The sequence below is a fragment of the Anastrepha obliqua genome, unplaced genomic scaffold (assembly GCF_027943255.1).
Source record: "Anastrepha obliqua isolate idAnaObli1 unplaced genomic scaffold, idAnaObli1_1.0 ptg000009l, whole genome shotgun sequence".
NCBI lineage: Eukaryota > Metazoa > Arthropoda > Insecta > Diptera > Tephritidae > Anastrepha > Anastrepha obliqua.
Window position 1 is genome coordinate 234,548 of NW_026562178.1, and position 26,133 is coordinate 260,680.

General features: G+C 39.0%; 1 protein-coding gene across 2 annotated transcripts in view; it reads right to left on the bottom strand.

The window, feature by feature from the left end:
- Positions 1-1,735: 1,735 nt before the first annotated feature.
- Positions 1,736-26,133, bottom strand: part of LOC129251163 (uncharacterized) — a 118,833-nt gene continuing 94,435 nt past the window's right edge. For both annotated transcript variants that reach the window (XM_054890523.1, XM_054890522.1), the window contains exon 3: positions 1,736-1,974. In XM_054890523.1, the coding sequence (XP_054746498.1) occupies positions 1,753-1,974 (222 nt within the window). In that variant the 3' untranslated portion in view covers positions 1,736-1,752. The remainder of the gene's footprint in view (positions 1,975-26,133) is intronic.

The window sequence follows — 26,133 nt, forward strand, 5'->3', positions numbered from 1 at the left end:
TTGCAAGAAAAACAAAAATGTTTGTCTACTTTCAATATGTTGTAAATACCGCCAAACATACGTCTTTTTTCAACCGATTTTATGATTTGTTGCCTGTGTGTAGCCCGCATATCTGAAAATTGCTTCACTGGGAAGTTTGTATATTTACTGCGAATTATTAATTTGGTTCAATCATCAAAGCTTCTTACTTACATGTAAATCTGATACCTTACATATACACATGTACACCTTACATATAAAACAAATGCAAAATTTATCATAAAATTTTGGTGATTTGATTTAAATTTAGCACAAGATACTCCAATAAATATGAAAGAACTGCCAAATTTAAAATACATTTTTATGGATTTGGTTTCAATTTAGCACTCGATAAGCTAATACACTAAGCAAAATATGTAGCAATATGGGACATTGGTCAAATAATTGTTTTTATCATAAAGTAATTAGAGGGTAAAATATTTGTATCGCTCAATGTAATGGAAGAAAACAAATTTCAGAATATAATATTTTAAAGGATTTACTGCAGCCTCTTATTGTAAAAAACCTAACTTCTTCAAGAGCATAAACAGAAATAGATAGGTTTGTATATGGGACAAAACTAAATTTTAAGAAAACAATATATGTACGGATATTATGTATTGCGGCTGATGCTAGTCGTAGTGGTATGTACGAGGGACTAAACGAAAAACGAGTACTAAAAAGTTATTTTCCACACATGAAAATTATTTATTTCCTAACAAAAACTACTCAACTTACCAGAAGATGTTTTTAAAATTGTGAAATGTACATACATATATAAAAATATCATCAAATTACCACAACAAGAAATAAAGTGTTCACGAACACGCTTAGCTATTTCCCAAGGCGAATTGAGTACTTATGGTGGCGCCTTCTTAAAGCAGATACTTTATATTTGGCGATTTTGGCAACTCTTTAGATCCCTTGACAATACAAAACAAACAATAGGAGGAGAAGTGCCGCGTGTTAAATTGTGAAAACACAAATTAATATTAAGCCTCCAAATACAGTTTTTTTGCGTTTTTATACGGAAGACGGCGTAAGAAGAAAAAGTGTGTGTCTGTGCATATAACTGCTTGTGTTTGGTAGTTTCTATTACTTTCCCCTACTCTTCCTCTTCACAAACAACTTCTGCTCGTTTATTCATGGGCTCTGTCGACACAGCGACTTCGGAAGGCCCAACTATGCTTTTTTTCCTCCTTCGCTATTTCCTTCTAGAAACTCAACTTTCAGGAAAGTTTCCAACGTAACGGGGTTTGAAACAAATAACTAAATAATTGAAAACCACCACTAATTCGTAAATATATTTGAGAGTGTTATAAAGTCACTCAAGAAAATAATATGCATATACCTATATTAAAAGAAAAACTAAGTTTGTCCCATATATGTAGCTATTTCGATTAATGTCCATGTAAAAAAGAAATTTACTAATTTATTTTAGGTTTAGCATAAGGTAACGCAATAATTCAGTGCCATTTTATTTCATTCACTGCTACTTATCATCATTATTTTGCTTTATTTCATTTTTTTGAAGTTTATTATACAAAGATCTGAAAGATCTTCCCACCACCACAATTTTGTATTTACTCGTGTTAAAAATATTCAATGCCAAAACTGTGTTTGTTTTTACTGCTGTTAATTTGTTATTTGTTGGCTGCTTGCTGTAGTTGCCAATCGTCACAGATCTAGCTAATACTTTCACGATGTGTGAGTATGCTTTTATTTTTATTTTCCTTAAACGGCCGTCTCGGTATGACTATGAGAAGAGAGCCGCTCCACGTCGATTTCGGGGATCGTTAACTCATCTGGGATATTATCAGCATATTCTATAGACGAAGTCTCAGAGAGGCGCTTGCTCAACGATGTTTGCTTGCGTAAAACTTCGGCCAAAGAGGTGTTGGTGTGCTCTCCATAGCGGCCGTCAAGTCCTTGGCGAAAAGCATTGACCACACGAATCTAATCGGGCCAGATAAATATAAAACAAGAGTACAACAAAGAGGTGTGTACGAAGGCAATAAAAAGACAAAAAGAGCCATAAATACGGAGAGAAAAAAGTCGGGCAGGTTTTTGTGATTAGCATTGATGGCGGTTGATCGGACGATTTGTTGATTGATTAATTGGCAGTGTGCACAGGGTAGACGCCATTAGACGTGCAGATACGAGCACACACACAAATATTACATAGGTAGAAGGTTAGCGCGAACAGAGAAATGTGAGTTACCAAACGGGTACAGTCGTAATCGTCATCGAAAGCATTTACGTGGGCGGGGCGTTGACGTAATGTGCGGCCATATTCATGGCATGGGAGGAGTTGGTTCATTCAATGATATGTGTGGAAATAGAAAGATAAAAGACAAATAGAAATATCATGTGTTGAAAAGTCATCTAGAATCAATGTTAAAGGAAAAAAATATAAATATTTAAAAATTAAAAATTCATATAACGAAAATCGGGAAACAAAAGCACGTTTAAGGCGCAACGCAAAAATTATTAAAATTGCGCATATAACGCATATGTAAGAGATAAGTTGTGAATTGTATATTGACAAAAATGTACCGAATAAAGGGAATAAAATAAAACGATAATATTTTAAGTAACATTTGTTCATATTTATTTGCAGTTACATAATATAGAAGGCGTTATTAGTAAGTTAGATAATGTTATATAATATTTTAATATTGTAAATTTCGTTTTATTATTAGACTTATGAAAATTTTGTTGCATTCAGTATTCTTCATTAATTATTTGATAAAACAATAATAATATTTACATAAATTGTTCGTACATAGCAACAACAGAAACACAAAAGCACTATGTTTTTTGGCATATCCATACATACATACATATATGCCGAGAGTGGATAAGTACATGGTGGTGCAGTGGATGAGTCGGTATCATGCATTAAAGTGGAAACATTTGGAAAAAGGGAAATATCCTAATATGGCTGGCTAACTGCACTTGTACACTTTGTATCCAGCCAATTTTAAATGAAGGGGGCTATATCGGACGAAGTTTGAAAAAAAAGTGCCTCTATAGTGCTTTATACCATTGTATTTTGGCCCAATATGTAGCCAATATAGCTACAGCGCATTATGCCAATTTCACTTGAATTTTATTGAAAAGTAACAAAACCAGTTATGCAGCAAAATAGGAGAACCCGGCAAATGGTCCAGAATTTAGGTCAATAGAAAGGAAATCTTGTGAAAGGAAATCTTAATGCAGATGGGTAATTTAAAGCTAGCGATATGGTGTAGAGAACTTAATGATAGGAATAATAATAATAACTCTACAGAAATTAAAAGAATTCTGTTTTTTACTTATTTCTGTAAAAAATGCACTTATTTCTATTAACAAAAAATTGTAAGCAAAACTATTAAAGTTCGTTACTTTATTAGCTAAATAATATGTGGAGTTTATTTGCGGTACAATCCTCAAAAGATAATCAAGTGAGTGAAAGTTGAGTGAAATGAAAAATGAATGAAAGGATTAGACACCAGTAGATATTTAGCAGTTGTCAGAAATATCAAAAATGAAGAGTGCAAAGCGATGCTTACAGCAAATAATACTTGTAATAATAAAAACAAAGCAACAAGAGGGAGAGCTGCCTAGGTGAATTGCGAATGCGCTGTAGAAACTAGGTAATTCGCGAAGTATGATACTTAGTGAATTACTAAGAGAACGGATTACGTCCCGTGGGAACATAGCACTAACATAGAGAGCTGTTGGTTTTAGGCTCTTAAGTTAAAGTTTTTACGTAAATGGAGAGCCGTGAGAGAATCATGTAGCCATTTATATGTTGTGGTTTACCTATTTTTAATAAGATCCCTCCAAATATGTGGTACAAAATTGATATTTCCTTTAAATGTAAAACATATGGCAATGCGTCAAAGGGAACTGTCCAAAATACAGACAGAGCAAGCAAAAAAAAAGAAAACATTGTCAGCATATAGTGAGTGAAAATCCCTAAAACTAAATTAAAAGTCTTAGGTCTTGGCTAACAAAGCTCTAAGGGTAAAGGCTCGTGTCCGACGTAACTTATTAAAACGGAGTGGTTTGAATTTTTCCTTTTCTGGCGTCATATCTTGTTAAACTCAAACCAAAAGCGATAGCCGAACGGCAGCCTGGTTCATATGCTGTTTCTTTCAGATACTTGTGTCTTTAAATCTTAAATGTAAACGTTAGGAGTTATATTTAGACTTACAACCTTTACATATCTTACTGTTAATTTTCCGCATTGGGTCAATGATGGCTCTAATATTGCAATCAATCGATGTTAATCGCTCTGTATAGTAAGTTACGCCATATTGTTGGAGCCAAATGTCGTCGATGTTTAGCTGACTGAATCTTATTTCCAAAAATCAGTGAAAATGGCTCGATAGCGCCCGCCATTCACCGTAACGGCAGCTCCTTTCTTATTTCGAAAGAAATAAGGACCGATAATACAATCTGCTATCACAACAGACAGCCAGAAGATTCGCCACTCGACTCTCACTCCTGCTCTCAGAGAGAACTGCCCAACAACCTGGCATGCACGAGCAATGGAGCAACATTTCTCGTTCTCTACGTATCGCCACCGAAGAAGAAATCGGATGCCGGCGAGCCTGAAAAAACAATTGGTATGACGGGGAATGTAATGCTGCCGCAGAAAGCAAAGATGCTGCCTATAGAGCCACGCTGCGATCGAGCGCAACGCGAGCCATGTGGGTCCACTACGGGAGGCTAAGAAAAGAAAAGAGACGCATTATCAGAAAAAAAAAACGAGAGGCCGAAATACGTGAGTGTGAGGAGCTTGGTGTATGAACCATCAGGTTTTCGAATGGAATCCAGCCTCACTGAGCGGTCTAGGTGAAGTACCTTACAAAGTCTCGCTGTTTCCCTCATTTCTTCGACGTTACTGCAGAAATTTCTATAGGATTCAAGTTTGGCTTTCCGTACTTTTTTCTTATATTCTCTCTGTGTAAGTCGATGATTAGTCCAGTCCTCTTCTGTTTGGATCTTTAAGGCCTTATGAAGAAGTTTTTTGGACCGTACACGAAGCATCGACAGTTCAGGGTTCGACAGTTCAGGGTTCCCCTGTCTGATTTGCCTGAGTGGGCATAGTTCCTCGAAGGAATTGATTAAAGTACCTTGTAATTTCTCAGTAGCATCTTCAATCATTTCTATTCATTTGAGTTTTTTCAGGTTTCGTAATGTCTCTGTTACAAGCTCGCCATACCTGTTCCAGTCCACATTTGGAAGATTCCTACCGGCAGCTATTGATATTATATCAATTCCCAGTCGGAATTCCATAAGATGATGATTAGAAAGAGAGTCCTCTTCCAAAACTCGCCATCAGTTGATTTCATTTCCAACTGACCTATTGGTAAGTGTTAAATCAATCACCTCTTTTCTTTTCTCCTTTTGGTAACAAAAGTTGGTTTGTTACCAGTGTTTTGAATGAGCAAATCAGATGACAGGATAAAATCCAGTAACTTGAGACCTCTGAGGTTGCATTTGCTGCTTCCCCATACAATGTTCTGTGAATTTGCATCACAGCCCACTATTAGCCCCAGATTATTGGATTCTGCATACTTCACTACTTCTCTTAGCTCCCTCGAAGGAAACTATGATTGCTTCGACACTGTTCCCACTCTTCCAGTACTTTATTTTTGCAACAACGATATCTCCAGAGCATAGCTCTTTTAACATCGTGTGTTCGATCAACCTCGGCATGATAATACATGCTCGCGGTCTCACATTCCATCCACAATGAAGTATTTGTCCCCACGACATAGCACCTAGACCACAGACATACCCATTGTTCTTGTATTAGTATTATGTGTGGGTTCGTTTGCAATTTTGCATGCCTGCGGCACAGGAGAGCCGTAGACGCTTTGCTATGCTGCAGATTTATCTGTGTAAATATTACTTCAGTCATGAGACTGAGTATACATATTTACGCTTTGTCCTCCCCCTTATCCTGGACACGGAAATGGATTCGCCCCTGATGTAGGTGAGGACGGCACCGTATTTCGACTTAAGAACCTTGAGGGACCCATAACCGATACTCAGTACTAGGTGGGAACCCGCCTCCGAAGTGGTAGCGGATTTCTGCCTGATGCACTTGTATACTCTCCAGAGAGTCGTGTCAAGATCTTCATTCTGAACACGGATGCGTGTGAGGAGTTCTGCAGAACTGCACGAAAGACCCTGAATCCAGACACTCACTCATACCAGACTTTCTTTCTCTTCTTAATTTGCTATCACTTTTTCCAGCCATTCTCGGGAAAAAGCATTGGAACAATGCGCCTTTACGATGCCGTCCACCACGTTTTTACTCTCGAAAGTCGGCGCGTCTTTCGATTCACCGATAACTTGCCAAAGATAGCTGTCCAGACAGTCTTGTTGCCCTTTGGACAATAGACGGCCTTGTTTGTCGGTATGTATCTCTACCGTCATTGCCTTTGCTACAATTCTCGCGAATGATTCGCCAGACGTTGACGGAAGTCATTCGACATTTGAGGTCGCTTAGCCTTGGCCTTGTCCGGTAAAGGTTTGTCTGCCTTGAATTAGGTCGAGGATGCAGGCATATTTGACTTCCGTCTCTCGACTTTACTCTTCTTTGCCTAGTTGCCCGTTAACTGAGTTTTTCAATTATGATAAAACTGATGTAAAACATTTTAACAATATACTGTTAAGCAATCTTAGCAGAAACTATTTACCAATCAATCGTAACGTAACACGAAATGAGATTGATAACTGCATTATAAATTTAAATAAAGCGATCGATACAGCTCTTAACTCAGGAGCTGTTCCTAAAATAGAAGTGCACAATCGTATGCCTGCAAATATACGTAGTGATATACTAGATTTAATTTCTGAAAAGAAATTTTGCGTTAAGATGTGTTAATCGTCAAAGGAAAAACACTTTGATAGCTATAGTGCCTAATATTAGTAAGATTACGTATTTGCATACACGAAGAAAAATGCTGGACAAATTACTTTTCCAATATACGCATGAATAACAAAACATACAATAAAATTAAGGGACTATGTGAATTAAAAACAGTGTCAAAAATCCCAGACCTTGTAATTAATCAAGACGATATTGATATTGACTTCCCTTATGCATATCCGGCTGGCAACAATAGTAGTAACAACATTTTTCTTACAGAAAACGTACATAAAATAAATGCACTAGCTTATAAGTTTGGACAAATACATCGCCAGAACCAGCAACTCGGAGATGCGAATTCAGCTCATGTCGAAAGTAATGCATTAGAATTAACTAACACAGCTGAGTCAATTGTATATTTTACGAACAGCATAACAGCTGATGGTGAACAAACTGCAGTTGAATCTCGGTGCACTTTTATAAACGCGGAGAAAATCGACATAATCTTACGATCAAAAATAATAAAAAGAGCTGTAGGGAAGGCGGTATCTCAAACTTTTTGCTAAAGAAAACAACAAACACATTCTGGAGATTTTTAGCAGTTATCTTTAATCACTCACTTAATATACGCTATTTCCCACTGGACTAGAAAACAGCAAAAATAATATGCCTTCCAAAACCAAACACTGACCTAAGTTCTCCTCTTAATTACCGCCCAATATTTCTTCTTTCAAATATTAGTAAATTAAAGATTATCAATTTGGGTTGCGGCCATATCATTCAACAAGCCACGCACTAACACTACTCTCTAATTTTATTTGTAGTAATTAATTTAAATCGACGACAGGCGACGATCTTAGTCAGTCTAGATTTGGAAAAAGCATTCGATACTACTTGGTTAAAAGGGATCATATTTAAAATGTACAGGAAGTTCAATTTCGAAAAAAAGTTTTGTATAATGTTGTATCGTTATTTAAAAGAGCTATAATTTTATGTTAATGAAGGTGGATTTAATTCTTTGACAAGAGACGTTAGCTTAGGTGTGCCACAAGGCTCTTTGTTGGGGCCAATTCTCTAAAACATCTTCTTAGCCGATTTCCTTGACCCACCATTAGGTTCCCAAATTAATAATTGCGATAAAAGTACACATATACGCAGATGATATAATTATATTGGGATCTCACCCACGCATAATTAAAGCCAACGAAGCCGTTAACTCATACTTAAATGAATTAAATACCTACTTTCACAAATGGAAGCTAAAAATAAACTTCAATAAAAGCGAAACAACTATTGTTAAAGCAAAACGCAAAAACTTATATCCAAATGCTCGTAACTATGAGCCCCAAATTAAAATGAACGGACTCAACATAAAAAACAAATAACAAATTAAATACTTGGGCGCAATTTTGGATAGCAAATTCACCTTTGTAAGACATGTAGATTTCATTTTGATAAAAGCAAAAAAATTGTTCTATAGCTATTGTAATTTAGTAAGAAGGTAGAGTGGCCTATCGAACTGCATTAAAATAAATATTTACAAACAAATAATTAGACCAATCATATCTTATGCTCATCCAATATGGTTCAACATTTCATCGAACGGAGAGACTAAAACGATTTGAACGGTAGGTCTTAAGAATTTGTAGCGATCTCAACCGCCAACCTTACAGAAGTGGTATTTTTCGGAAAACAATTTCTAATAAAAGTTTATATGAAAAATGTAAAATATCACGCAGAAACTTTTTCTTAATGAAATCGTCAGTAAGATTTATTGATAAAATGGCACTCCTAGAAAATGAACTGATAAATAAATATATGTCAAAGACACGGGACTAACAGAAAAATATTTATCACCAATATATTTAAAAATACTAAAAAATAATAATATTTATGTTACATAAAAATAGTAAAGCAATCTATTATCATAGGCGATACAATACTTACAATTTCAACGATGAAAATTTAGTTTATATCATTGATAAATTTATAGCCAAACAAATTATAGAAGTCTAATATAGATTATCTCCTTTTTAAGCCCTTTTTGGGAGAATATAAATAAGTTTTAAAAATTATGCCAAATACATACAAAATAATAATCATAACCTAGTGTATATATCAAAAGAAATATTAGTTTTAAACTACTAGATAAATACAAATGTATGTTAGGATAACGCTAAACAATCTAATCTTATCATAACTTTGTAAACTCCTATGTTAAAATGATTTTAGGCAATAAATGAAATGAAATGAACAAGATCTGGCGTACTAAAAATATAGAAATTATAATGTGCTAGTAAATAGAAATAAAGCGTTTTTCAGTAAGAGCGCTTCAACTTTTTTTTTGAATAAAACACAAACGGTTTGACTTTTTTAACTATTTTTTTTTTTATTATCGAGTTTGAACATATACATTTAAGTATGAAATTCGATTTCTTTTGCATGACCACCGCGTGCACGTTTTACCAAGTCCAATCGTTGAACCCAATTTTCGACCACTCTTTTGCATAAATCGGCCGAAATTCCAGCAATTTCGCGTTCAATATTGGCTCTGAGCTCACAAATCGTCGCCGGCTTATTACTGTAGACCAATGACTTCACATAACCCCAAAGAAAATAGTCTAGAGGCGTCAAATCACCCTAGCGCGGCGGCCATTCGACCGGTCCATTTCTGGAAATAATGCGCTCATCGAACTTACTCTTCAACAAATCAATTGTAGCGTGTGCTGTGTGGCTTGTGGCCCCGTCCTGTTGAAACCACATGTCGTCTAAGTCCATACCATTCAATTGCGGCCAAAAATAATCGTTTATCATGTCGCGGTATCGATTTCCATTCACAGTAACGGGGCGATCGTTCTCGTCAACGAAAAAATATGGGCCAATTACGCCGCCGGCATGTAAACCGCACCAAACAGTGATTTTTTCGGGATGCAACGGTGCCTCATGAATCACGTGTGGATTGCTTTCTGCCCAGTAACGCATATTTTGCTTTTGACAAAGCCATTGAGCCAAAAGTGAGCTTCATCACTGAAGATGATTTTTTGGAAAAAATCTGGATCTGGTAGCAGCAACAAAACGATTATTTTCATAAAAAATTTGCACGATTTGCAATCGTTGCTCAAGTGTGTAGCGTTCCATGAAGAAATGTATACTAATGAAGTTTACAAATGACAAATAAAAAATATTGCGTCGTTCGCCCTCCCTATCGGAAAAAATTGAAACGCACCTATTGAAAAACGCCTTATGATTTACACTAATCATATCAAAACTTTTTTTTTTCATAAAATAACGGATTGGATACTTATCTTAATGAATATCTCCTACCACAAAATTATAACATTTTTGAAAAATGGTAGCAGAGCCTATATTTTTTATAGAAAAAAAAATGCTTTAAAATATTTACTTGCTCATCCATCGGATGTAGCTAGTTAGCAATTATTCAGTACTGCGCGTTAGCTTTATACCGATAAACAGTGCCGCTTGCATTGCAAGATGCAAATGTCGGTAAGACATTGTTTTTACATTACAATTTTAAATTATTCTACCGCATGTACACTTGTAAAAGTAATATTTTTTTTTAGTATTTTTAAAAACATAAGTACTCGTGTGTATAGTGTCAGTCAACTTTTGTCCGCCCAGAGAGGTATCCGCTCAAAGGGAGGGTACCTCAACCTTTAAATTTATTAATTAGTTGAATACTTTTACTTATTTGAATAAAATAAAGGGTTTTCCAAAAACAGGTGTTATTTATATTAGATTAGAGATGATTAACGATTTTTTATGGCCGGAATGGGATGCTATTGATCTGGACAACGTTTATTTTGAACAAGACGGCGCTAAGTGCCACACAAGCAAGGACACTATTGATATTTTACGGGAAAAGTTTCCGGACCGTGTTATCTTTCGAAGAGGTGATCACAATTGGCCATTAATCTTGTGATTTAACACCTTGTGACTTTTGTTTTAGGGCCACGTGAAAGAGAACGTCTACGCCAACAGCCCAGGGTCGATTCAAGACCTCAAAGATGGAATTTGTGAGGCTGTCGAGGACATAGGGCAGCCACTTTGCAATTCGGTTATGGAAAATTTCATGGAAAGGATATTGTCCAGTAAAGGTGGTCATTGCTGGCAGTCTTTGTAGGGGGAACAACGCAGAGGCCCTCGTGGACTTTGTGCCGTAACTGCAAGATTGTCGGAAGTGCGACTATTCCTCTCCGTGGTGGCCACTGGAAACAGGATACCCCAGCACGGTCATGTCTCTGTTGGGGTCCTGGCTAATATAGTCGGGCGGGAAGAGTAAACTTCCTTGGGTAAGTATAAATCCCCAATCCAAGGGATGATTGGCTAGTGGGGGATCTAGTCGCTAGTATGCGGACTTGGGGCGCCCTGGCGAGGCCCCATTTCAAAAATGCCTTCCTGCGCTACCGGGGCACTGGCGTAGGTGACCGATATACCACTTTACTCGTGGGAACAAAAACGAATACCAATCGTAATAAAACAAACAATGGCGGAAGCGGCCAAGAAGGCTTTAACCAAGAGGCTAGTAATAAACCTCAACAAACAGAGGCGGTCATACCTAAACAGGAAGAGGCAACCATGCCTCAAACTAATACGGAGGAACGGTCCGCAGTTGATGACGTGAGAACTGCCGAGACGACTCCGAACAACACCGATAGCGAAGTGCCGACGACGGAACAGCCAAAAAAGCTCAGTGGTGCGGGCAGGAAAAGATTTGCATGCTTCCTAAAAAAGGGCTAACTAGAGAAGAAGCATATGCTAAGGCGCTGGAGCCCATGACTACTAAAAACGCCGGAAGAACAACGACGGGGAAGAAACGACTAAGGTCGGTTGAAGACACACCACCCGAGGCAACAGCCAAAAAGCAGCCTAAAGATGATGGTCCGTCCACATCGAGAGACGCAGCTCTAAGAAGCAAAAAGTGGCAGCCCACTGCCACATATAAAGATGTAACAACAGGAGTCAGGTTGGCAGTACTTGCTAGGGACTGCCCTAATACGGTACTGACAACCGAGCAAATGGACTCCATCCAACAACTTCTATTGGACAAAATACTGGCGGAGAAAAACATGGTCACAAAACCAGCGTTCTTGGGCACTACTTACAAGGCAGGATACCTTGTCCTGCACTGTAAGGAGAGCACTTCGGCAGAATGGGTCAAGGCGGCCATTTCAAATGCGTCGCCGTGGGAGGGTTCAACACAGTGGGCCACAGAGGAATCCGAAATTCCTCACTCTCGGATCGCAGTGGGGTACTTTCCCAACTCCCTTAAAGTTGAGACAGCCAGGATACAGGATTTTGTGTGGGGGCAGAATAAAGGCCTCAATGTTGATTCCTGGCGCCGAAAGAGGCTCCAACGTAACGCTAGTCGCAGCGGTAGATCAAAAATCAGCCGCCAGCCTGAAGAAGTACAATGGTAGAGTAAACTACCGATTCATCCAAGTGACCAAATGGAGGCAGTGGAGTTAGAAGAAGAGGATGAAAGTCCTACCAATGACTCCGAAAACCAACCGCCAAAATGAGGTGCCTCCAGGCAAATCTTCACCACGCTAAGGCTGCTACCACTGAGCTTAGCAGAAGACTTGCCGGAGGTATCAACATAGGGCTGATCCAAGAGCCCTGGATCTACAAAGGGCGTCCCCAAGGCCTCAATGTTCAAAATACACAGGTAATTTATGAGAAAATCGCTGTCAAACCTAGGGCGGCGATAATCATAGATACCAACATTAAATTTTTGCCATTCACAGAATTCTTGGATGGCGACATATCAACAATACTGGTCGAAGCGGAGTTTGGTGGAAGCAAGAGAGAGGTCGTAATCGCCTCAGCTTATTTCCGCGGAGACGCGGACACTGTACCACCAGAGAAAATCAGAGGTTTAGTGGAGTATTGCCAAACCCACAATCAAACCAATCAGTCTATCGTCGTTTATGTTAAAAACAATGGAAAAACTACTTGAACACCAACTAAGAGAAGTAGTAATCTTCAAAAAACGCCTTCATGAGCTGCAATTTGCTTACCAAAAAGGTAAGCATAGCACTGCACACACTCGTTGTCAATATAGAAAAGGCTCTAAATCAAAAAGAAATAGCCCTATGTTCCTTTATGGACATAGAGGGAGCCTTCGACAACGCATGTTACAAATCATGGAAACAGCACTCGAGAAAAGAGGTGCAAACCCTATACTAAAACATTGGATAAGCTAAATGCTTAATCAGAGGATTATTAAAGCCTCGTTAGGCCAAGCTGAACTTAATGTAACAGCAGTAAAGGTATGTCCGCAAGGAGGAGTTCTTTCTCCACTACTATGGTCCCTAATAGTTGATGACTTGGTGCAGCACCTAAACAATAACGGATTTATAACCCATGGTTATGCACATGACATATCTGTTACAATAAAAGGAAATCATGAAAGGACATTAACAGACTTAATGCAAAATACCTTGAACGCAACCACAACTATCCTCTTCACAAGAAAAAGAAAGTTGGAGTTTCCTATATTTAAAATAAATGAAACAGTGATAGAACTACAGGAAAAGGTCAAGTATCTAGGTTTAACCTTAGATAAAAAACTTACTTGGGAGTCACATATAAATAATTTAACAAAAAAAAGCCACGAAATCTTTGTGGACAACCAAACCATTACTAGGGAGAGCCTGGGGCCTCAGCCCTAGTATGGCCCTCTGGATATACACCCAAATGGTTAGACCAATCATACTGCACTAGTATGGTGGAGCAAATCTATTCAAAAAAACAGCGGCAACCAAACTGGGAAAAGTCCAAAGGCTTGCTTGCCTACGCATCACAGGGGCTATGATAACTACCCCAACAGCTGGCATGGAAGAACTCCTTAATCTCCCACCACTTTATATAGCAATCCAAGAGGAAGCAGCTACGCAAGCACTCATGGAAGAAAATTTCAAATTACACACCAGTCACCTAAGTATCCTAAATACAGTCAAAAACACCATAAGCATGGCTCAAGTTTCAGACCACATTGACCCAACCCTCTGTTTCACAAAAGGATACACAGTTACCTTTTCTGAGAGGATCGAGTGGAAAACAAACCCAAAATGGATGAATGATGATTCACAAACATGGTACACTGATGGATCAAAAATACCTTATGGTGTAGAAGCAGAAGTAGTGGTGCCCAGAATCCACAAATCATTCACTCTCACCAGGAACACCACCATCTTCCAAGCGGAATTATACGCAATAATGGAAGCAGCAAACATCATGCAACGTAGAAACCACAAGAGAGTAAAGATTAGAATACTCTCGGACAGTCAATCAGTTCTAATAGCTTTAGATAGCTATACCTACAACTCAAAAACTCTCTTAGAATGCCACAAGGCACTCAATAACCTGGCATCCAAAAACAATGTCTCATTAATTTGGGTACCAGGACATGAGGGATATGGCGGCAACGAAGGCAGACTTTCAAGCCCAAAAAGAGGCAGATGTAAATTTCATCGGACCTATTCCCATGTTTGGATTTAGCAAAAACAACCTGAAACAAAAAGTAAAATACTGGACCAAAACTCTAATAAATCAGCATTGGAACAACGTAGAGGGTCTTAGACACTCCAAAAAGTTCTTAAGTTTCAATCTAAAAGAGCTAACATGGCCCTCACGTTAAACAAAAAGAGCATTCGCACTCTCACAGGCGCCCTCACGGGTCACGTCACCTGCAACAAACACTTACATAAATTAGGCATAACTAACACCAGTACCTGCAGATTTTGCTGCGAAGATGAGGAGTCTATAGAACATCTCATCATCGAATGTCCGGGGTTGATGCATAGAAGGAAAAAGTTTTTAAACAAGTTCATGCTTATAGATGAAGACCTTCAATCACTCCCTCAGAAGGAGCTGGTACAATTCGTAAGCATACTTAACAGTCAATAGACAGCATAGGGTGCACAATAGATCAATGTGGTCGCAGTGCTAAAGGCCCATACCTGAACCCTTTACTACCATTAACCAGTGTGGTCGTGGTGGTCATTTGCCTGATTTAGATATGCCTATTAACGGCATATCTTCCTTTTTATAATGAAATAGACATCCGATCATTTATATTAAAAAATAGCATTTTTCTTTGAATATCAAAATAACACTTCTTATTAGATAACCCTATCTATATATTGATATTATATCACTCGAAGAAAAATGTGTATGTAGCTTTTCAAAAGTGCATATTTCATTTATGTGCATAAGTACATATCAAGAAAAAACGAAAATAAAAATATATATTATAATACATTTCAGTCAAGGAACTATATAATTAGATTCATTACACAAAAAACTTGGAAATTGTCGCACTCTATCCGGAAAGTCCCTTTTTCATTTAGTAAGTATAGTAGATATGTACATACTTATAAGTAAAAGTGCTCACTCAACAGAGGTTTTTGTTTGATTTGTTATGAAAATAAATCTTAATGCCCTTTGATAAGAGGTTTGCGGCCGTTCTGCCTTTGTCATTTTTTTTTTGAAAAATAACTGTCTGCGTGCGGCCAAGAGAAGGTCCGCTTAACCCTAGAACACACACCCGGGTACAAATGTATCCACTTCAACTTTGAAGTGTTGTAACTTTTGAACCGCTATACCTCTATACCGCTAACTTCGGATCTAGGAAGATTATTTAGTTTTGAGTTCAAATTCAAAATTTGAACCAGATCGGACCATTGGTTCAGGAGCTACAGCCTTCCAAACACATTATATACGTAAACACACACCCGGGATACGTTTGTACCCCAATAGTAAAAATCCTCATAATAATAAAAAAAAAAAACATTTTTTATATTATTTTTTTATTTGAAAAATTAAAAATATTCATTTCACACATAATATTATTGACTTTTATTATAAAAATTATAAAAATGCATCTTATATCTAAGGAAAATCATGGCAAATAGAGCAATTTGTTGATGTGACCGAATGTTCAAGACACATTGGCTTCTTACATTTGGTGCACAGCTTTCTGGTTTTTCTACGGCGTTTTTCCTCTTGTGCGTAACATAAATAGCAAGATCCGGGCACAGGTTTTGGCGTGCGCGCTGCGGCAGATGTTGATGCTGCTGTTGACACCATTGATTCCAGCGGTCGGTTGAAATATGCTTTAATAGCAATTTTAGTCGAAAAATTTCACGTCACTTGACGATTTATGGCTCTGGCTTCAATAATGGGCATACACAATGCTTCAGCCAAGCTGCGCAGGATCTGCTTACGCTTGTTGTTTGTTCTCCAAGGCAACATAGGGTTATTCAAATCGTAGACAATGTAGGCTGCAAGAGCTGTAATGTCCAACATGTTGAAGAACATCGCTAGTGGCCATCGTTTTGTTTGTCTTTGTGTTGGATATTCCGCAAACATTTGGTCCATTCGATCAACACCACCTTTGGTACGCTTATAATATTCAATTATTTCAGGCTTCCCACTGTCAGCTATTTCAGCATCATTATGCATGGTCGAAAGCAAAATTACTGCTTTATTTTTTTTTTGGGAACATAAGAGCACATTGTCACATTATTTTTGAAGCCAAATGTCGTTGAACCAATTGTCCTGTTTTTGTTCTGCTTCATTTCTTGAGGAATATATGATTTGTTTTTGCGCAAAGTTCCAACGATCGTGAGTTTCCAGGTGAGAAGCAGTTCTGCAACAGGCAAGGTCGTAAAAAAATTGTCCAATGTAATGTTTCGGCCACTTCCTTGGTATTTGGCAGACAAATCCTTCACCACTCGTTCGCCTTGGTTCGTTTACCTACCAGTTTCTGCTTGGCCAGTATATATTTGTCCATGCAGTGGATATGCATTTGTGGCATCGCAAATCCACCAAACCTTGACACCATATTTAGCAGGTTTTGACGGTATGTACTGCGTAAACCGTGTGCGTCCACGGTAAGGAAATAATTGTTCATCAATCGTCAAGCATGAGCTGGGCTTGTAATGTACAGCAAGATTATTATTCATCATCGTCCACAACTCACGGATTGGTGCTGCTTTATCAGTTAGTAAGCGTGTTGCACGAGTGTTTTTATCGTCAAATCTTAGGAACCGCAATATCGAACGGAAACGGTTGACTCCCATTGTGGCGCGATATAAAGGATAGTTTTTGACGCTCCATAAATCTCGAACATGTTCTCCATTGCTATGGTTCGCACCAGTCATAATAAGTATGCCAAAAAATACATACAGTTCTGTTATTGACACAGGCGTCCATGACTTAGGAGTTGTGTTTGGATGCGCATTGTTGTAAGCATTATAAGTTTCTTTTGCTAACTTATTTGTGTGGCGCATAATTATATCAGCCATTTCAACGTTCATGAAACATTTGAATGTTTGCTCTATTGACAACATTTCAGTGCATCTAGCTGGTCCAGAACGTTCTCTTATAATATTTTATCTGAGTACCTGACGACTTACATTTGGTTCTTTCATCCACTCAGTACCATCACGTGCAACAAATTTTTCGCCACTAGCAGGTAATTCATTATTTTCTTCTACTTCTTCTTCTTCATCGTCTTCTTCATCATCCTCATAGTCCGCATAATCAGGTAATACTTCTGCGGCACTTAGCGAAACTTCAGCATCGTCATCAGCAATTTCAATGTCAATGAATTGAATTTCTTATTCATCTTCTGAGTCAAAGTCATAGGGAGCGTCATCGTCACAAATTTCATCAAATAAAGATTGTATATATGATTCTCGCTGTTCCTCAGTTAGCCTGCATAATAAAAAAAATTAGTATATGTTTACATTGTTGCTTATTTTACATTTTTTACCTTCTATATGCTGCACTTGATAAATATTCGTTTCTTCTTGAAGTCATTTCGTATCCAGTTATTTATAGTTTCAGTTATATTTATTTTCACTTATATTTTCACTTCTTACACTTTTGAGCACCAAAACAATAATGAAAATATCAACAGGCAGCATTTATAACAACACCTCGTCTGAAAACAACCCTTGCAGCTGCATATAAAATACAAAAACCAGTTATACCAGTGTATTTGCTACCTACGTACCCATACCTTGGGCGACCTTTTTGCACATATCTTTTGAAACAGGTAGAATATTTCAATGAAATAAAAACCAAAATGTGTATTCGTTGTTACTCTACAAGTATATTATTATAAATTATATTATTTTGTTTTGCATTTATCAGGACAACAACAAAAAAAATCCACTGTTGCATGTCCTGACTTTATTTGCCCATATCGCAGGAACCAGTAGGAATATTTGAATGAAACAAAAGACAAAATACTTGTTATATATTAAAATATACACTTCAAAAAAAAATCATAGAAATCGGTTGAATAAGCATTAAAAAAACCGCAAAATAAGGTCCCGGGTACAAACGTATCCCGGGTGTGTGTTTACGTGGTATTATCTGGGTGTGTGTTCTAGGGTTAAGAGAGAGTAATTTGTTCCAAAATTTATTCTTAAAATTTTGTATAGAAAAAAATGTCCACCCAAGGATAGACGTGTCCGTTAGGAGATGTTTCACTGTAAATATTATGAGCGGAAACTTATGTGACTGAAACTTATTTACCTTTTTGTTTTTTTGTTAATAAAACTACAAGATTTTTAAAAAGTCAGATAGTGGCAAGGCCCTTGAAAACTGTCGGTTATTTCCGGCCTTATATAATATATATGAACATGTACCAGTTCATTAGTTCGGTCAATAAAACAAGTGAGCACACACTAGAGAATTTTTATTTATTTCTGAAAGTTTAAATTTATAAAGAAAATATTATATTTATATAGAAAATAAAAATAATTTCATTGAAATTAACTGGTTAGACGAATTAGTTGATATTCGCAGTTATTCTCCAAATGTTTCAACATGGTTAATTGTCTGCAGTATTCAGTACGTTGCTAACGCATTTACTCGCCCTACATGCAGGTATATGTACATATGTAAATGCTAAGTTTTAATGTACGAGTATTTATCTGTTTAGTTTTCAGCACAAAGAACTTTTGAAAAACAATCGTGAAGTGTCAATTGAACGGTTAAGAATTATTTTTATACAACAGTACATATACATAAATACATAGGTACATGCTATAAAAGGAAAGGAAGCTTCAATAACCCAATAACCCTTACTCGTTGAAAATTTGACTTTTCATACAATAAATACCCTATGAATACAATCTATACTTTCCAACGGAACTAGCTGTTTTGGAGATAAGCTCTTTTGGATACCCTTCCCTCATTTTAATTTTTTTGTTTTGTTCCGTCAATACACATATCCCCAACATATGTATGGAAACGTTTACCGCATTCGATTCATCTCTTTTCTGCTCGCCAGAGAATTCCGCTTCTCGCTAGGCGGAAAATGCTTATGTGAAAGCAACAACAATTTAGCGATGATCAAGCGACTTTGTTCATAGCCACTTAGATTAGGTTGCCCATAAGTTGGGATATGTTTTTATTATACTTTTCATATTTCAACGTGGGATTCATAGATTGTGTATGTAATAACATATTGAAACGAACGGATAAACATCGCGAACAGACTGGCAATAATAGTGAGCGAATGAGGTACCAAAACCAAAACATTAACTCACCATGATGGAGACAGCAAATGGCGAGACAGACCTCGCCAGAAGATACGACATTTTAAGAAAATATTAGAAAAAAAGAAATCGGTAATGGATTTCAAACGTAATAGTGTGATTGCATTATATTTGGCTGGAAAATCGCAACCAGCGAATTTTTGTGAATTGAGCACCTTAAAGTAAATACAGTCTTTGTTTGTCGCACCCTTACTCGTTACAATGATACTGGTAGCATCGCGAAACGTCATGGAGGTAGTTATCAAAAGACTACAACGTCACGTGAAATAGTTCAAAAAGTGAAGAAACGACTTGAGCGAAATCCCCGACGAAATTCCAATCAAATGGCGAAAGAACTGAAAACATCTAACCGTCGTATACTGAAAAATGATCTCACAGTCAAGCCTTTCAAACTCGAAAAAGCGCATGATCTCACACCAAAGCAGCAACAAGTCAGACTTGAGTGAATGAGTTGTTTCGCTTGGCCGAATTGGCATCAATTTCCGAATATTGTGTTTTCTGAAGAGAAATTTTTTCAAACTGAGCAATTCTTAAACTCTCAAAACTATAGGGTTTATTTTACCGACCGTTCATACGAGAATTTGTGTTATCGATTGGCCACCAAGAGGCAGCACCCACCACTGGTTTGGGCCGCTGTAACCGCAGGTGGGCGCACTCCAACCGTTTTCAGCGAGCCTGACGTCAAAGTAAATGCGTAATATTATCGGGAAAGTATTCCGGAGGTTGCTTTGAAGCCGTGGGCAGACAAACATTTCGGTGGCAGATCATGGACGTTTGAACAGATTAAGTTAAACGACTGCCTCTGCGAGGGGCTCCCTTGGACAAAAATATAAAAAATTGTCCGTGGTATCGCATACAGGGGGAGAGGAGGGGAACATGAGAGGGAGAAGAACCAGACAGAATCCAGAACTTGGTATGAGGATTTGAGGATGACGACCAAAGGTGGCGATTTACATATGTGTTAACCTGCTGCTGATGAATTTCACCACATGTGTGAAATTTATACTCGCAATATCCGCTGGTGTAGCGAAAAACTGAGAGCCCAGATGTTTAAACCTTAGCCCGACGAGAGCAGGGTAGCTGAGAAAAAGGTGCTGAGATGGTTCCACCTCATCCTCCAGACCGTTTCTGCAGAAAATGCTTGAGGCAATGCCAAGCCTCACCGCATAGACACCTAAGGGACAGTGTCCGGTGAGGATGTCTACCAATTTCGATAGCTGTGGCTTTGTTAGCCTTAGAAACTCTCTCGAGCGCCTCCGCCCTACCCGCGGGCAGAAGGATCTCGTGGCTTTGCACGTTTGCACACTAACTCAGCGCTCACTGAGTTGACGCGAGGCCCATCTTTCCAGGAGCATACCAATCCTCTCATATCGCGATGAAGACGTCTCAAGGGTCCTCTGTCTAGCCATCTCATCGGCCAAGTAGTTTCCGTCTATGGCGCTGTGACCGAGAACCCACATGAGCCTAATATCGAAATATTCCAATGCTATCGAGAGGGAGATTAGGCATTCCCCGACTAATTTGGAACGCACAAACAACGAGCCCAATGCCCTAATTGCCACTTGGCTGTCGGAGTAGATATTTCAACAGTTTCAACAGGACTCGGCACCGTCTCACAAAGCTTGAGTGAACCAATAATGGGTAAAAAACCACGTTCCGAACTTCATAACGTCCACACAATGATCTCAAATTCACCAGATGCGAATCCGATGTATTATTCTCTTTGGGCCATTTTGGAGAGCAAGGTCCGAACTAAAAAATTCATCAGTTTAGAGGCGCTGAAAAAGGCCATTGTCCGCGAGTGGGCCAAAAAACCTGCAAGTCACATCCAGGCAGCTTGCGATTCGTTTCTGGACCATCTCAAGGCAAAAGTTGGTCATATCGAGCAAAAGTACATTGATTCATAATTTTGTATTATTTTCACATATTTTTTACTTTGAATTGAATAAAAGTAATTTTCCAAACTAAATTTATGGCCTTTTTAATTGGTTACACTTCGAGGGCCGGACCCTGTATATGAAGAAGAATTTATTGAGAGAGAGTAACAACCGACCGAAAAAGATAGTGAAATGAAAAAGAGAGTGAAATCGGCGAAAAAAAGTTCTTCGAAATCAATGCTGTAGAAGAGGTATCGGACGACGTAACTCAGCGTGCCGAATTGCCTACATATGTCGAAGTAATATCTGAGTATGTGTTGCCAACTGCCACTAGTTAAGCTGCAAAGAAGTCACCGTCTACATCACCAAAAGCCCCTCTTAAGAGTAGTTCTACAGAATCTGTCACTAAGGAATCTGCTGGTCAGATTGCAATTGCATTATACTAAGTAGTCAATCGAAGACAAACGGAGACTGTGGGACAGGGGAATGTCAAAGTGGTTCACCTAGAGAGATTGGCCGCATTTGGATCGAAGAGTTTTATGTCTAGTCGGGACGATCAGACTTAAGTGGAGGGCAGTGAAGTGAACGGAAAGACTTCGCGAACCGACTGGCAATAGCGAATAAGATACCAAAACAAAAACATGAATTCACCTTGATGGATACAGCAGATGACGAGACAGTGGAGGTGCCATAACAATAACGCTATAAATTAGCTTATCAAGCCAACATATACAGTGGGCACGATTGATACAAAAGAACAAACATTTTATATATTCGTAAACCAAAACATTTTTATTCAATATTTAAGGAACAAAAACTTCCAAACTCAATTCTGGAATTAAAGAACTTAAGGTAAAAATTAAATAAGGTACAATTTTATTCAATATAAAGAATATTTTATTTAAAAAAAAAGAAAAAACGAGTACTCAGTACCTTGTTGGGCCGCCTTTAGCTTGAATAACTGTGTGGCAACCAGACTGAACGGACGGCCCGATGGCAACCCTGACAATAACAGGACAATATAAAAACGCAATTGAACACCAAGAGTTTGATCGAATCGCCGGCGAGTACAGACGCGTTGTACTAATTCGCATCACATACATTTTTCCTTACATCTAATTTAATCCTTAATTTTAACCTAAATATTATTGTAATTAAAAACTAAAAATAAAGACACGTTTTACTGAACCGAAAACAATTAATTGCCACTATACCCACAAATGGTGACCCCGTAAAAAAGGTGATAGTGAGCAAAAAGTGTCAAAAAAATTCGGCTAAATCGGTGCAGAGCGTAACTGCACATACAACGGGACAAAAAGTGACAAAAAATTCGGCTAAAGCGCTGCAGAGCATAACTGCACATGAAACGAAAAAAAGTGACGCTAGTTTTAGATAACCTAAAAGTGCATGTGCGGTTTAAAAGTGACGCCAGCGAAAATTCCTCGACCGTTACAAAAGTCAACTACCATAACGGCTCACGAAGTAACGGTTCCTTCACAGCTACGTGACCCAACAACACGAACGTTAATCCAGAAGAAAACGATGATAGCAACGCAGCAGGTAACGAGGGTGCAGACGCCGACGCAGACATCGACAGCGGCAGACCGCAAATCAACGCAGTGTTTGGAAAATTACCGTTTCCAAAACTGAACTCGAAGTATAACATCGAATAATGGTTTATCAAGGTAGATGCATGATTCGAACTACGTGGCTTTGGCGTACGTAAGGAAAAGGATAAATATACCCCCATCATTGCGAATGCTGATGATTATATCCTCGACCAAGTTTTTGAGTTTGTACGCAAGCCACCAACAATGTCACCTTATTCCACGCTAAAAAAGGCCATCGAAAAATTTAGTGACTCAGCTATGGCCCGACTCGACAAACTTACGGGAATTCAGTTGGGTGACGGTAAACCCAGCCATTTGCTGAGCCAAATGCAGCGAACAAACGCGACGAGCGATGAATCCGTCATACAACAATATTGGCTGAAACAATTGCCTGAAGCTGCACGCGCTGTTATTGCCGGTATGCTGCAGACCCAACCAAGCGCACCTTTACACCAACTCGCCATTACCGCCGATGCAGTACTCGACGCACTAAGCCGTGACTCTAACTCAGCCTCACCAGTTCGAGCAGCAGCCGTCAACGCTATCGAAACTCCTACAACTCTTACAAATCAATTCACCGTACTCCAAAAGCGAATCGAAATGCAAGACATTGCCCTCGAAAAATTAAGCAACAAGTTAAACATACTTATGTCTCGAAACCGTAGCCGACAACGTTAACGTTCACGGAGCAAGGCCAAACGGCCGAATACACCACATCGCAGTACCAACGTTGAGCAATTACCGACCTGTTGGTACCATCGTGAGTATGGCACTCAGGCCCGTAAATGTCGAAATCCATGTGATTTCCCAACCAAAATCCTAACTTCAATAAAAAACTTAAATCTGCCGTAAGGATCGAGCTCGACAATCCAGGCAGGGTAACATCGTCGAGAAACAAATCACAATGCAAACTAGAGGTACAATTTTCCGAATTCACCAAATCTAAACGTTTTTTTCATTCCTGACAGAAAATCAACCCAATTATTTTTGATCGATACCGGCGCAGAAGTATCGGTCATCCCAGCAACTCGTGCGTGTCGCTTGTCAAACTCTAACGGTTCCACGCTTTACGCAGCAAACGGTACAGGCATCAAAACGAATGGCATGATACGTCGCACACTTGACTTCGGCCTTCAGCACAAACTTACTTGGGATTTCGTCATTGCAGAAACAAAGTATGCAATCATCGGTGCAGACTTCCTTCGCCATTTTAATTTAATCGTCGACATCGTAAATTCTACATTAACTGTCAGCACCACAGCTCCAAGGCGCGCGAACATATGCGCCTTCGGAATAACAACAAGCTTCGAAACACAAGGGTACAACACTGAAATCGCAAACCTACTTCTCGAGTTCAGTGAGATCAGTAATCCAAACGCATTAGCTCCATCAGCGTCACAGACCGGAGTAACTCATTGCATCGAAACGAAAGGCCCGCCTGTTTTTGCACGACCAAGACGCCTTCCTGCAGATAAACTAAACGCGGTTAAGGAAGAATTCGAATTTTTAAGCAGACTCGGTATTTGCCGCCCGTCGAAAAGCTCTTACGCCTCCCCATTGCACCTGGTCAAGAAAGCAAATAGTGAGTGGCGTCCTTATGGTGACTATCGAGCCCTAAATGCGCAGACTATTCCAGATCGTTACCCTTTACCGCACATACAAGACTTCACACACTTCCTGTACCGAAAAAACGTCTTCAGTAAAATCGACCTCACTCGAGCCTACCATCAAATTCCAATCGAGCCCAATGACATTCCAAAGACGGCAATAGCTACGCCGTTCGGATTATTCGAATTCACGCATACGACATTCGGCTTGTGCAATGCTGCATAAACCTTCCAGCGGTTTATGCACGAAGTTTTCCGTGGACTCGAATATGTGTTCGTGTACATTGACGATGTGTGTGTCGCCTCAGAAGGTATCGAGCAACATAAAGCGCACTTAAGACAAGTTTTCGAACGACTACAACAATTTCATCTGACGATCAACCTTAACAAATGCAAATTCGCTCAAAAACAAATTTCATTTCTTGGTCATATCGTCACAGCGGAAGGTATTAAGCCATTGCCGGAAAAAGTTAAAGCAATTTCCAATTTCCCTCTGCCAAAGAATTGCGAAGATTTTTGGCGATGATTAATTTTTACCGCCGCTTCCTACCTACAAATACCACTGGTCAAATTAATCCCCGGAAATCGAAAGAACGACAAGACCATAATCAAGTGGACCGACGACTCAGTCATTCATTTCAACAACTAGCAAATGCTACACTCCTAGTTCATCCAGCACCAAACGCCCAAATATCGTTGAGCACCGACGCCAGCGATACCGCTATTGGCGCTGCACTTCACCAAATCGTCCACAACGAGTTTCAACCGTTAGCATTTTTTAGCCAAAAACTCACTGAAGCACAAAAAAGGTACAATACCTACGACAGAGTGTTACTCGCAGTATATCTGGCAATAAAACATTTTCGCTGCGTGTTAGAAGGAAGACCGTTCGAGGTAAGAACTGACCATAAACCACTTACTTACGCATTTCATCAAAAGCTTGATAAAGCATCACCGCGACAGCTGCGCCAGCTGGACTTCATCGGTCAATTCACCACGGATATTGTCCACGTTGCCGGCACTGCAAATACGGCAGCCGACACACTTTCACGCATAGAGGCAATTGAACCAAATTTTGTCGACTACAAGCACATCGCCGAAGACCAAAAACAATGCCCAGAGCTGAAAAAACTCATCGATGGCAATACATCCTTGCAACTGAAGTGGATAAGCATACCCAACTCCGATTTTAAAATATGATGTGATGTAGCTACATCAGAAGTACGACCGTTCATTCCACAATCGCACCGTAGGAACATCATCGAGAAAATGCATAGAATTTCGCATGGGGGTGTGCGCGCAACAACGAAACTTATCAAAACACGTTTCGTTTGGCCGAACATGGGAAAACAAATAGCTAATGTAGTCCAACGCTGGCTAAGCTGCCAACGTACCAAGATCAGTAGACACATGCGATCCCCACTTCAACCAATTTCGTTACCATCGAGTAGATTCGAACACATTAATATCGACATTATTGGGCCGCTACCGCCACAAGACGAATACCAATACTGTCTTACGATCATAGACAGATACACGCGTTGACCT